Below are 12,500 nucleotides of genomic sequence, written 5' to 3' on the forward strand. Positions count from 1 at the left end.
AAAGCCCTTTCAAGTCAATGACAGTCTTTCCACTGATGTCAATGGACTTTAATCAAGACTGTAAACCAGGAACTGAGAATGTTTGGGGACCTAATTTTCAAACCTGGATTTTGATGGCTGCATGTTTATATACATCTGTTGTGTCTACAAATGCCACACTTGTGCACACAAATGGTTACTGAAATATGCAATTTCCAAATTTGCTAGGGGACCATTCTCATGTTGCATGCACAACAGATGCAAGCTTGTGTCCAACTTCAGTGTCATCCTTGACAATATGACCCTTTAGGAGTTAGTTCTTTTCTGTGTATTATACCTTTTTATTGTAAAACAATAAAGATAATCATTAGTTTTAAATTTAAAAGAGCTGAATCTCAAACTTCCATCCCTAGATCACTTTCTTTGTAAGGGAGTTACAAAGACTACCTTGAGTTAACCTATGCAGTGCAAAGTGTTTCTTTAGAAAGGAATATGTAATTTTGCATCTTGGGAGCCACAGTTCATCAGTTAAAACACAGTGTTTCCAGATCACTTCCTCCATTTGATTAGTGTCATTTCCTCAAAACTTTTTTCCATTCTAATGTAATTAGAGGATTAAAAAAGAGAAATGCACTGCAGAAGTTCTGTTTTTCCCATCTTTACAACAGTATGGACAGAAACTGAAAGTGACTATTTGTTGCTGAACAATGGGTTTATGCATATCTCGTAGTTCAGTATTCATTGAGTAACATTTCCTTGTTCTTTAATTTCAGCTGAAGGAATATGAGGCCCAGCATAGGCAGACAGGCATCATAGACTCTGCAGATTGGCCTGACGGCTCGTACCCAACATTTGACGGGTCTTCCAATTGTAATGTGAGTACCTGTCTCTGATATCACTACCCTAATGCTACAAAACCTTTTATTGATATCCAAAAATATCCCACCTCACCAGACTGATTTATTCAACACCATCTTTTTGTGTCATGGGATACAGTGCTGCTGTCATCTAACCATCAGGAGGTCCTCAGTATTGATTGAAAATCCTCAAGGTCCAAAGCCTTAAGCAAGGATTGAAAATAGCTCTCTAAATATCTTCTTTTTTTTTGCATCCAGCTCTTCATCACTTACCATTCAAAACAAACAATACACTAGGCAAAATACCCACCTACTATAGAGAAAAGTTATTTAGAACCTTTTTAGGCAATGGGACCTCTTTATCAAATGAAGTCAACCTCCTCAACTGATGTGAATCAGCATAGTTCCATAGACTTCCACAGAGCTCGCTGATTTACGCTAGCTGAGGATCTGGCTATGATCTGAGTGCCCACTGTTTTCCATTCAAATAGCTCCAACCATCCATTTGCTAACTCCCAGCTCAGAATGTTTGCAATTTATGCCAGACCCATAAACACGAAGAGTTTTCCTGCCTTGTTTTTTTAACATCTGAGTTATGTAGATAATGACTTTCCTTGTTTGTATGGACATCAGATAATTTGTGTCACACAATATTGAGTAAATTAATATTTGGAAGGAAGAAATCATCATTTTTGTAGAGTTGTCTACTCCCATCTGTTTATCTAATTGAAAGTTCATAGATAAATCGTATGCCCAAACACATTTGGCAGTCCTATTCAGATTCTTTGTATCCCACATAATTAAATCATAGACCCTTGAGACTTTTTTAAAACCATGAATGGAATCTTTTAGTAAACGCAGTGGGAGGTTGGCTTCTCATTGTTAGTTGCTCAGAGAAATTCTGTGTCTTCTTCTTTGGAGATTTTAAAAAAGGGGAACACAAAAATGGGGAAGTTAGTTAAATGGAAATTAAAAGATACAATCCAAAAGTGAAATGCCTGTAAGTATCATGGAAACTGTTTAATAACACTGTAACACAGGTTAAAATTAAATGTATACCCCAAGTAAAAAAAATTGTAAAAGGACCAAAAAAGTGCCATCGTGGCCGAACAACAAAGTAAAAGAAGTGGTTAGAGGCAAAAAAGCATCCTCTTAAAAATGGGAAGTTAAATCCTACTGAGAAAAATAGAAAGGAGCATAAACTCTGGCAAGTTGAGTGTAAAAGTATAATTAAGCTGGCTAAAAAAGAATTTGAAGAGCAATTAGCCAAAGACTCAAAAACGAACAGCAAAAACTTTAAGTAAATCAGAAGCATGAAGCCTGCTAAACAATCAGTGGACAATTGAGGTGTTGAAGGAGCACTCAAGGAAGACAAGGCCATTGCAGAGAAACTAAATGAATTCTTTGCTTCAGTCTTCACTGAAGAGGATGTGAGGGAGATTCCCACACCTGAGCCAATTTTTTTAGGTGACAAAAATGAGGAACTGTCCTTGATTGAGGTATCAGTAGAGGAGGTTTTGGAACATTGATAAATTAAACAGTAATAAGTCACCAGGACAAGATGGTATTCACCCGAGAGTTCTGAAGGAACTCAAATATGAAATTTTGGAATTATTAACTGTGGTATAAAGAAAAGGAGTACTTGTGGCACCTTAGAGACTAACCAATTTATTTGAGCATGAGCTTTCGTGAGCTACAGCTCACTTCATCAAGTGAGCTGTAGCTCACGAAAGCTCATGCTCAAATAAATTGGTTAGTCTCTAAGGTGCCACAAGTACTCCTTTTCTTTTTGCGAATACAGACTAACACGGCTGTTACTCTGATAACTGTGGTATGTAACCTATCATCTGAATCAACTTCTTTGCCAGATGACTGGAGGATAGCTAATGTGACACCAATTTTTTAAAAAGACTCCAGAGGTGATCCTGGTAATTATAGGTTGATAAACCTAATTTTGGTACCAGGAAAATTTGTTGAAACTATAGTAAAGAACAGAATTATCAGACACATACATGAACACATTTTGTGGGGAACAGTCCACATGGCTTTTGTAATAGGAAATCATGCCTCAGCAATCTATAGAATTATCTGAGGGTGTCAACAAACATGTGGACAACTATGATCTGGTAGATACAGTGTACTTTGTCAAAGGCTTTCTGAAAGTCTAGGTCCCTCACAAAAGGTTCTTAAGCAAACTAAGCAGTCTTTGGAATGTCCTCTCATGGATCAGTAACTGTTTCAAAGACAAAGCAAAGGTAGGAATAAATGGTCAGTTTTCAGAATGGAGGGAAGAAAATAGTGGTGTCCTACAAGAGTCTGTGGAATCGGTGCTGTTCAACATATTCGTAAATTATATGGAAAAGGGGGTAAACTCTTTGCAGATGATACAAAATTACTCAAGATAGTTAAGTCTAAAGCAGACTGTGAAGAGTTACAAACTGATCTCACTAAACTGGGTGACTGGGTAACAAAATGGCAGATGAAATTCAATGTTGATAAATGCAAAGTATTGCACATTGGAAAACATAATTCCAAGTATCCAAACAAAATGATGGGGTCTAAATTAGCTGTTACCACTCAAGAAAAAGATCTTGGAGTCATTGTGAATAGTTTTGAATATACGCTCAATGTGCAGCAGCAGTCAAAAAAGCTGACAGAATATTAGGAACCATTAGGAAAGGGAAAGATAAGAAGACATAAAATATCATATAATGCCTTTGTATAAATCCATGGTATGCCCACACCTTGAATACTGTGTACAGTTTTGGTCACCCAATCTCAAAAAAGATACATTAGAATTGGAAAAGGTAGAGAGAAGGGCAACAAAAAGGATTAGGGGTATGGAACAGCTTCTGTATTAGGAGAGATTAAGAAGACTGGGACTTTTCATCTTGGAAAAGAGGGACATGATAGAGGTTTATAAAATCTTAACCAGTGTGGAGAAAGTGAAGAATAAGGAAACATTGTTTATTCCTTCACATAACACAAGAACCAGGGGTGACGCAATGAAATTAATAGGCAGCAGGTTTAAAATGAACAAAAGGAAGTACTCCTTCACAGAATGCACGGTCAACCTGTGAAACTTGTTGCCAGGGGATGTTGTGAAGGCCAAAAGTATAACAACGTTCGAAAAAGAACTATGGTAGGTAAATTCATGGAGGATTAGCCAAGGGGGTCATTAGCCAATGTCTGTCAGACGCTGGGAGTGGATGAATAGCTTGAGTGCCTGTTCTGTTCATTCCCTCTGAAGCATCTGGCATAAGACACTGTCACAAGACGGGATCTTTGGCTAGATGGACCATTTGTCTGACCCAGTATGGCCATTATGTTCTTATGTAAAAATATTTTTACTAGAACAATATTTGCTTTTAAGTATTCTAAAAACTGAAAGATTCTCATCTTCAACTAGATGGGAGTAGCGGGAATGATGATCCTTGTTCTCTCCCTGATATGGCAGATTTATCTGAAAACTGTGGGGCAAATTGCTCTAATCATTTTCCGAGCCATTTTTATGTCCAACTGAGGACGTCTATCTTGATATTTCTTTCCTTTGTATTTACAGAGCAAGTAAGTCAGTATATCAGATGGAGGTATATTTCCACCTCCCCCTTCCTTTTTTATTCCCCAGTACAGTCCATTGTTCAGTCACAGCTCCAATAGAAGGGTTATTAACAGTCATTCTTGCCTTGTGGCATCTCAAGAGGGTGAAAGAGGCTAAAAATGTTACCATTAATAGTAGGAAATATGAGTTAGATTAGCTGGGTCTGTGTCCCTGGACAACAACACAATCAAATTAAGCAAGGCCATGGATTTAAATGTCTGTTTTGGGTCTCTTATTCCCAGACCCCAAAATATAAGCTTCCTATAACATAACATAAATTCTGAACAAAAGTAAAACTGTCCCTTCCAGGCTCTGTGGCTGGCAGAGTATACTTATAGCACTCATATAACAAAGTCTGAATTATTTTTTATTGAGGTTTGTGGCAGTCACATACAGCATCCACAACATAGCAAACTAAGAAATTCCCTTTTCCTTTGATCCAAACTCAGTAGGGATCTCAATTCCGAAAGCTCTCCCTTCTTAGATCCTTCAACACTGGGTGTTCCTTCAGAGAAGTCACTGGGGGTCGGACGTACCTTAGAAGGTAGAACTTGACTGTGATAGTCCCAATGTTTTCTCCCTAATGGAGTGACCTAGCAACTTTCCCCAAGAATAGGGTTCCTTGTCTTTCTCTATGTTGAGAGCAGAGAAATCTGCTACAGCTCTGTGCTTCATTGGTAGGTTTTAACCATCTTCCTGCTAAGTTCTGTGTGGGCCCATATACCCCATTTCAAAATGCCTCTTAAGATTTTTGCCCATTCTTTTAATTGTTTTCCCCCACGTAAATTTAGTGCTGGTGAAAGGCACTAATCTTGTTTACCCTTCAAGGGAGAAACAGAGCAGGCTCTTTAATTAGTTTTAGTTAAGTACTAGGCTACCAAGGAAGGTTGTGAAATCCCTGTCACTGGAGGTGGTTTACTTGGTCCTGCCTCAGCACAGGGGGCTGAACTAGATGACCTCTTGAGGTCTCTTCCAGCCCTACATTTCAATGAGGCCACCCCTTTCATCGACCAAAAAGAAACGGGTAAAATGAGGTCAAAGGCATGGGGTTGTGATCAGTGTCAAATGTGAAAGAGATTGCAAGTTGCAAAAATCCAGTAAAGGACACCAGAGTGAAAAATGTCAGATTGATCAGTCTGGAGACAAGTCTTCTATGCAGAAGTAGAGTGGACAGTAGCGGTGCATGCTTCTCCAGACTGCTTTGACAATGGGCCTCTGTTCTGATCTAAAAAGAGCACCTTCAGTTCAGTTTCCATGCTCATCCAATGCCTACTAGGAAGACAACTGATTGCTTTTGTGGTGATGGTTTTGTGATTTGGACTTTGATCTGCTATGGACTAAACTGACTCCATCAAACTCATTTAATGTAGACCATCAAGCAGAGGAATTTTTAATATATTAGAATCATTCTTTAAAAAGCCCTAACTTTTCACAACAGGGATGAAACCTCAGGATATGATTTTTAATGAGTCACTGAAATTGGAATTTCTGGTTTTAATTAAAACTCCATGGATCTGCAGATTTTGTTGGCCTTTTTCCATTAAATCTCTGAGCCAAAGTGTTAGTGAGCAGTTTTTAATGGGACTCTGAGAACTTAGAAAATCACGTTTCCATCTGAACAGTTTGTACCCACTAACACTGTGACTGAGCCATGAGACGCTAAAAGTGAAAGAAAGAGAAAACAACAGTTTCCTCCAATATTTTTAGTTTTTCACTGTATTTGACAGCTGTTTGTGTGTAGACAGGGTCTCTGCTTTGCTGATGATCAGATTCAGCTCTCTCATGTACTGCTCTGGAGAAACTCACATTCATGCTCTTTCACCACATCCTGCAGTAGGATGGTTAATAATAACACAGACACAGAGCTGCTGATGTTTCTGAGTATGGGGCCAAGAGAGCATTGCCTGCTTCCCAGATTTTAACACTGGTCTGGAGAGCACTAGGAGTCTGGTAGGAGGTTATCAGGGGCTTGTGCATTAGAATTTAGAGACCCCTGCTTTGTGTGCGTGATTTACCTGGTTTTGGTGTACATCTTTGACACACCAACAGGCAAGAAACAGGACAATCTATTCAGAAATTTTGCAGGGAGATACCCTGTGCAGTTCAGAAATTTACTTCAGTTGGGTAAAAGTGAGACATTTCAAGTTGTCCCTTTAAGTCACCATTTAATGTGGACGTTAGAGAAAAGGAGATGAAAGAGCATGGTTTTTTCAGCTTTGCTGTTTCATTAAATGAACCAGGCAAACTATGGACAAGAAGGATAGTGTGGATGTATTTATATCTTCAAAAGTCTGTTCTTTCCCCTGAATTCCAAGGGACTCCTCCGAGCCAGGCAAGTGCTCTTCCTTGCAGGGAAGCATGTTGCTTTCAAGCGTAGTTATAATCAGAAAAGTGACTGAGTGCCAAAAAGCACCTTCTTGCTCTAGCATGCAGCTACACACAGAAGCTTCTGCAGATATTAATAACTGAGAATCATAGAATATCAGGGTTGGAAGGGACCTCAGGAGGTCATCTAGTCCAACCCCCTGCTCAAAGCAGGACCAAGCCCCAACTAAATCATCCCACCAGGGCTTTCTCAAGCTTGACCTTAAAAACGTCTAAGGAAGGAGATTCCACCACCTCCCTAAGTAACGCATTCCAGTGTTTCACCACCCTCCTAGTGGAAAAAGTTTTTCCTAATATCCAACCTAAACCTCCCCCACTGCAACTTAAGACCATTACTCCTTGTTCTGTCATCCGCTACCACTGAGAACAGTCTAGATCCATCCTCTTTGGAACCCCCTTTCAGGTAGTTGAAAGCAGGTATCAAATCCCCCCTCATTTTTCTCTTCCGCAGACTAAACAATCCCAATTCCCTCAGTCTCTCCTCATAAGTCATGTGTTCCAGTCCCCTAATCATTTTTGTTGCCCTTCGCTGGACTCTTTCCAATTTTTCCACATCCTTCTTGTAGTGTGGGGCCCAAAACTGGACACAGTACTCCAGATGAGGCCTCACCGACGTCGAATAGAGGGGAACGATCACGTCCCTCAATCTGCTGGCAATGCCCCTACTTATACATCCCAAAATGCCACTGGCCTTCTTGGCAACAACGGCACACTGTTGACTCATATCCAGCTTCTCGTCCACTGTCACCCCTAGGTCCTTTTCTGCAGAACTGCTGCCTAGCCATTCGGTCCCTAGTCTGTAGCGGTGCATGGGATTCTTCCGTCCTAAGTGCAGGACTCTGCACTTCTCCTTGTTGAACCTCATCAGATTTCTTTTGGCCCAATCCTCTAATTTGTCTAGGTCCCTCTGTATCCTATCCCTACCCTCCAGTGTATCTACCTCTCCTCCCAGTTTAGTGTCACCTGCAAACTTGCTGAGGGTGTAATCCACACCATCCTCCAGATCATTTATGAAGATATTGAACAAAACCGGCCCTAGGACCAGCTCTTGGGGCACTCCACTTGATACCGGCTGCCAACTAGACATGGAGCCATTGATCACTACCCGTTGAGCCCGACAATGTAGCCAACTTTCTATCCACCTTCTAGTCCATTCATCCAGCCCATACTTCTTTAACTTGCTGGCAAGAATACTGTGGGAGACCGTGTCAAAAGCTTTGCTAAAGTCAAGGAACAACACGTCCCCGCTTTCCCCTCATCCACAGAGCCAGTTATCTCATCATAGAAGGCAATTAGATTAGTCGGGCATGACTTGCCCTTGGTGAATCCATGCTGACTGTTCCTGATCACTTTCCTCTCCTCTGAGTGCTTCAGAATTGATTCCTTGAGGACCTGATCCATGGTTTTTCCAGGGACTGAGGTGAGGCTGACTGGCCAGTAGTTCCCAGGATCATCCTCCTTCCCTTTTTTAAAGATGGGCACTACATTAGCCTATTTCCAGTCGTCCGGGACTTCCCCCAATCGCCATGAGTTTTCAAAGATAATGGCCAGTGGCTCTCCAATCACGCAGATGATTTTTCACTGACAGTTCATGCATGCATCATGTTGGTGTGGGTCCAATTGCCAATCAACTTGCCTGGCAGAGAACATCCTCCCTAATGCTATTTGTCATCATATGGCAGTTGAAGACATTTGGCAAGAGGTGTGAGAGAGAAGCAGATTGCAATGTTGTTCCCCTGGTCCCTCCTACTCTTTCCCAAACATCTGAGAAAAATTTACCTGCTCCTTAAATCCCCTGTTGGGGATGCTCTTAAGTGGCTTCACTAAGGTCCCTACACAGCACAAGTGTCTCGCTTACATTATGCAAAGCACAGAAAAATAGGAACAAACGGGCAGTGTGTGCTCAGGCATGGAGTCAGTTGTCTGCCCATGTAGCTACGTTAGGAAAGTGCCCTGCCCCATAACACACCATGTTAATGGTTTACTGAGCTGAGTACTGAGAGATTTTTTTTTCATTTTACTAAATTTTTAATGGGGCCTGAAGAGATCCTGTTGCCTGTTCTTGACCCCACCCCCTCCTTACCCTCTAGGGAAGATGATGATCCACTGGTAGCTGTCTGGGGCAGAGCGGTGGGTGGTCTCCTGAAGAGTATTCTATGGTTGGTATGTCTGGGTATGAGTGCTCTCCTCGAAAGACATCCAAGAGATAATGGTAGAATTAGGAGAGAGTTCCAGGAAACTAAGATGAGAGATCCTGAGTGGAGGGAGGATGCTGGAGGGAGACCAAGAGGGATAGGAGCTCTCAGAGTTACAGCACTTCAGACTTCAAAGTTAGTTTTGCCATGCAACACAGAACTATAGGAGCGGTCCTACAGAGAGAGATTTGAAGGCTTAAAACAAAAATTGGTTGGTTGATTATTGATTTTCTTTTTCCTCCCTGTCCATATCATTTGCATTTGCCTAACAACAAACTGAGAGAGACAAGGTAGGTGAGGTAATAGCTGTTACTGGACCAACTTCCATTTGTGGAAGGTACAAGGTTTCAAGCTTCACAGAGCTCTTCTTCAGGTCTGGGGAAGGTTCCAGAATGTCTGAGCTAAATAACAATCTGTCCCAACCTGTAAACAGAAGGGGTTCCCACATGCTATGGGAGACAATTAAGGGTTAGCAGAAAGTAGGGTATGTTACAAATTGTTGTAATGAACCGTAAAACCAGTGTTTCTGTTGAGTCCATTGTTTTCAGTGTCTAGCAAAGTTCGAATTGAAGTTCCCAGGCTTTTGAAAGTGTTGTGAAGGTTTCTTTTGAGGATGAAGATTGAGAGGTCAAATATGGAGTGATCGCTTTGTGAAAAGTGTTCACCTGCAGGTAATAGGACGGTTTTGGTTTTTGTCATTGTTCTGTGGGAGTTCATTTGAGAGCATAAGGATTGTCTGGTTTCACACACAGAGGAGTTGTTGAAGCATTAATGCTCTGGATGGGGTACACCACACGATGTGATAGTCATGTTTAGGATTCAGGAATCGTGAAAGATGTGTGGTGGGGGGGGTATTGATCATCATAGCAATGGAGAGATGTCTTCAGGTTGTGCATCTATTGTTCTTGTAGGGTGTGGTGCCGTTTTGAGCTGGTGTGTCCTCGCCTGTGGGGAGCTTCTTTCTGACAATGAGGTTGGGGGTTTGTTCAAAGGTCAGAAGAGGGGCTTTGGGAAATTTTTCTTTCGGGATGTGGTACCCATAAATATAGGTTGTAATTGAAGAGACGAACGGCCATACTGAGTCAGACCAATGGTCCATATAGCCCAGTATCCTGCCTTCCAACAGGAGCCAGTATCAGATGCTTCAGAGGAAATGAACAGAACTGACAACCATTGAGTGATCCATCCCCTGTCATCCACTCCCAGATTCTGGCAGTCAGAGGCTAGGGACACCCAGAGCATGGGATTGCAGCCGTGACCATCTTGGCTAATAGCCATTGATAAGCCTATCCTCCAGTAACTTATCTAATTCTTTTTTTAACTGTGTTCAAAAAAAGAGTTGGCTCTTTTCCAAGCTGAACAGTTCCAGTATTTTTACTCTCTCCTCATATGGAAGCTGTTCCATACCTTCTCTGTACTTTTTCCAATTCTAATAAAGCTTTTCTGAAATGGGATGACTAGAACTGAGATGGCATACCATGGATTTATATAGTGACATTATGATATTTTCTGTCTTATTATCTAACCTTTTCTTAATGGTCCTAAGATTCTGTTAGTTTTTTGACTGCTGCTGCACATTGAGTGGATGTTTTCAAAGAACTACCTATAATGACTCCAACATCTTTCTTGAGTGGTAACAGATAATTTAGACCCCATCATTTTGTTTGAGTAGTTGGAATTATGTTTTCCAATGTGCATTACATTGCATTTATCAACATTGAATTCCATCTGCCATTTTGTTGCCCAGTCACCCAGTTTTGTGAGATTCCTTTGTAACTCTTCTCAGTCTGCTTTGGACTTAGAAAGTTACTCAAGATAGTTATCATCTACACATTTTGCCACCTCTCTTTCTCCCATTTTCCAGATCATTTATGAATATATTGAACAGTACAGACCCCTGGGGAACACTATTTGCCTCTCTCCATTCTGAAAACTGACTATTTATTCATACCCTTTGTTTCGGTCTTTTAACCAGTTACTGATCCATGAGAGGACCTTCCGTCTTGTTTGCTTTCCCAAACAGGGTATCATGAATCAGCAAAGGGCAGGAGTGTCATCTCTCTTGTGTCTGAAGGGAGGCTACCTTCTGTCGTTTCTAGGTTGTTAATAGTAAGGTTTTGTGTTCTTTAAAATTTGCTAAGCCATAGCTGACTTGGTTCTCTGCCAGGTTCATGCAGTTTACCTTTTAATCTCATTACTCTGTGACCAGTTTGTTTTTCAGGAAGTATATCACTCACTTCTATAGGAAGCCAATATCCCTGCTTTATGGAAATAGTTGCTGTCTTTTTGATAGGGCATCTCGAGTGTAGAATTTCTAATTATTTTACTTAAATATATCTTAATATTTTAATTTCATGTCTCTTCTGGAATAAAGGCTGCTCTCATTAAATCCCTAGACAGGCTCTTGCCAAGTGTTAGGACATAAAGCAGGTGCAGATTACAAACAAGACCCTCTCTGGATTTTATATAAGTGCTTATTTGTCTCCTCCTAGGAGTTGGAAAGAGTGGGTGAAGAAAAGGGAAGGTTTCATGACCACATTGCTTTCTTTTGTATGCTAACTGATGTGACTTCTGTGCTCTGCAAAGATAGTGGCCTATTTGATAACTCTGGAAACTGAAATCTTCTGCTCATCTAAAGTGGGAGTACAGCATGGAGATAGCAGTGCATAGCTCCCTACCCTGCTCTACAAATGTGCCTGAACCCTGACTTGAAAGAACCATCACTAGGATGATATGGCATAATTTCCTCTCCATGCACCTCTGCTGAGACTGCCAACTGGTACCAGTTGTCATGATCTTTTGTTCTTTTTCTTTTGTTTGTTTTGTGTGGATTTTAGGGAGAGAGTATTGTGACAGATAGTGTACCCACCACAATATACCCTCTAGGCCTGAGACTACTAATAAACGTCACTGGCATTTTCTCTAGGTATCAGTTAAATTAAGTCGTCATTATCACTGGCTGCATTGTTTGTACTTTGTTTCAACTTTGATCAAGGAAGAGCTGTCTGCCATACAGAAATCCGACTTGCTAGCACAGACTCAAAATGGGATTATCTAGTTCCATTTGAAGAGGGTTCCTCTTTTAACCACGCCATGCTCCTGTAGCCTCCCATACTGCTTGGTGCCCTCGTCAATCTCAGCAAAGAGAGCAAGGAATGAATAGGCCTAGAAAATGAACTGCTCCTTCATTCCTACAAGGGGTGCCAGGAGTGAAGCCCCGTTATCAGTGGGGAAAGAGCACTGCTGCTATCTCTGTTGTACCTGCCCTTTGAATAAACAGAGGACTTCGCTCTCCAGGGCTGTCAGCTCAGCACCTTTCACCAGCACTAAATTAACCCACTCACTTATTTTCTTTGTAAAGCATGTCAGCAGACCAGGACTAACTCCTAAGGTATATAATGCAAATCACCATCTACGGCAAGGCCATTTTTTAGAAAAGCTTCCTACTTGATTTTTGCTGTTATCCATCTTATGCTAATGCAT

At 41.1% G+C, this 12,500-nt stretch overlaps 1 protein-coding gene across 4 annotated transcripts in view; it reads left to right on the forward strand.

The window, feature by feature from the left end:
- The window catches only part of SASH1 (SAM and SH3 domain containing 1), an 868,162-nt gene that overhangs the window by 792,127 nt on the left and 63,535 nt on the right, over positions 1–12,500 (forward strand). For all 4 annotated transcript variants that reach the window (XM_084625147.1, XM_084625149.1, XM_084625148.1 and 1 more), the window contains exon 8: positions 753–854. In XM_084625147.1, coding sequence (XP_084481273.1) covers positions 753–854 — 102 coding nt within the window. The remainder of the gene's footprint in view (positions 1–752; positions 855–12,500) is intronic.

Source organism: Lepidochelys olivacea (assembly GCF_965140295.1).
Source record: "Lepidochelys olivacea isolate rLepOli2 genome assembly, chromosome: 3".
In the NCBI taxonomy this organism is placed as follows: domain Eukaryota; kingdom Metazoa; phylum Chordata; order Testudines; family Cheloniidae; genus Lepidochelys; species Lepidochelys olivacea.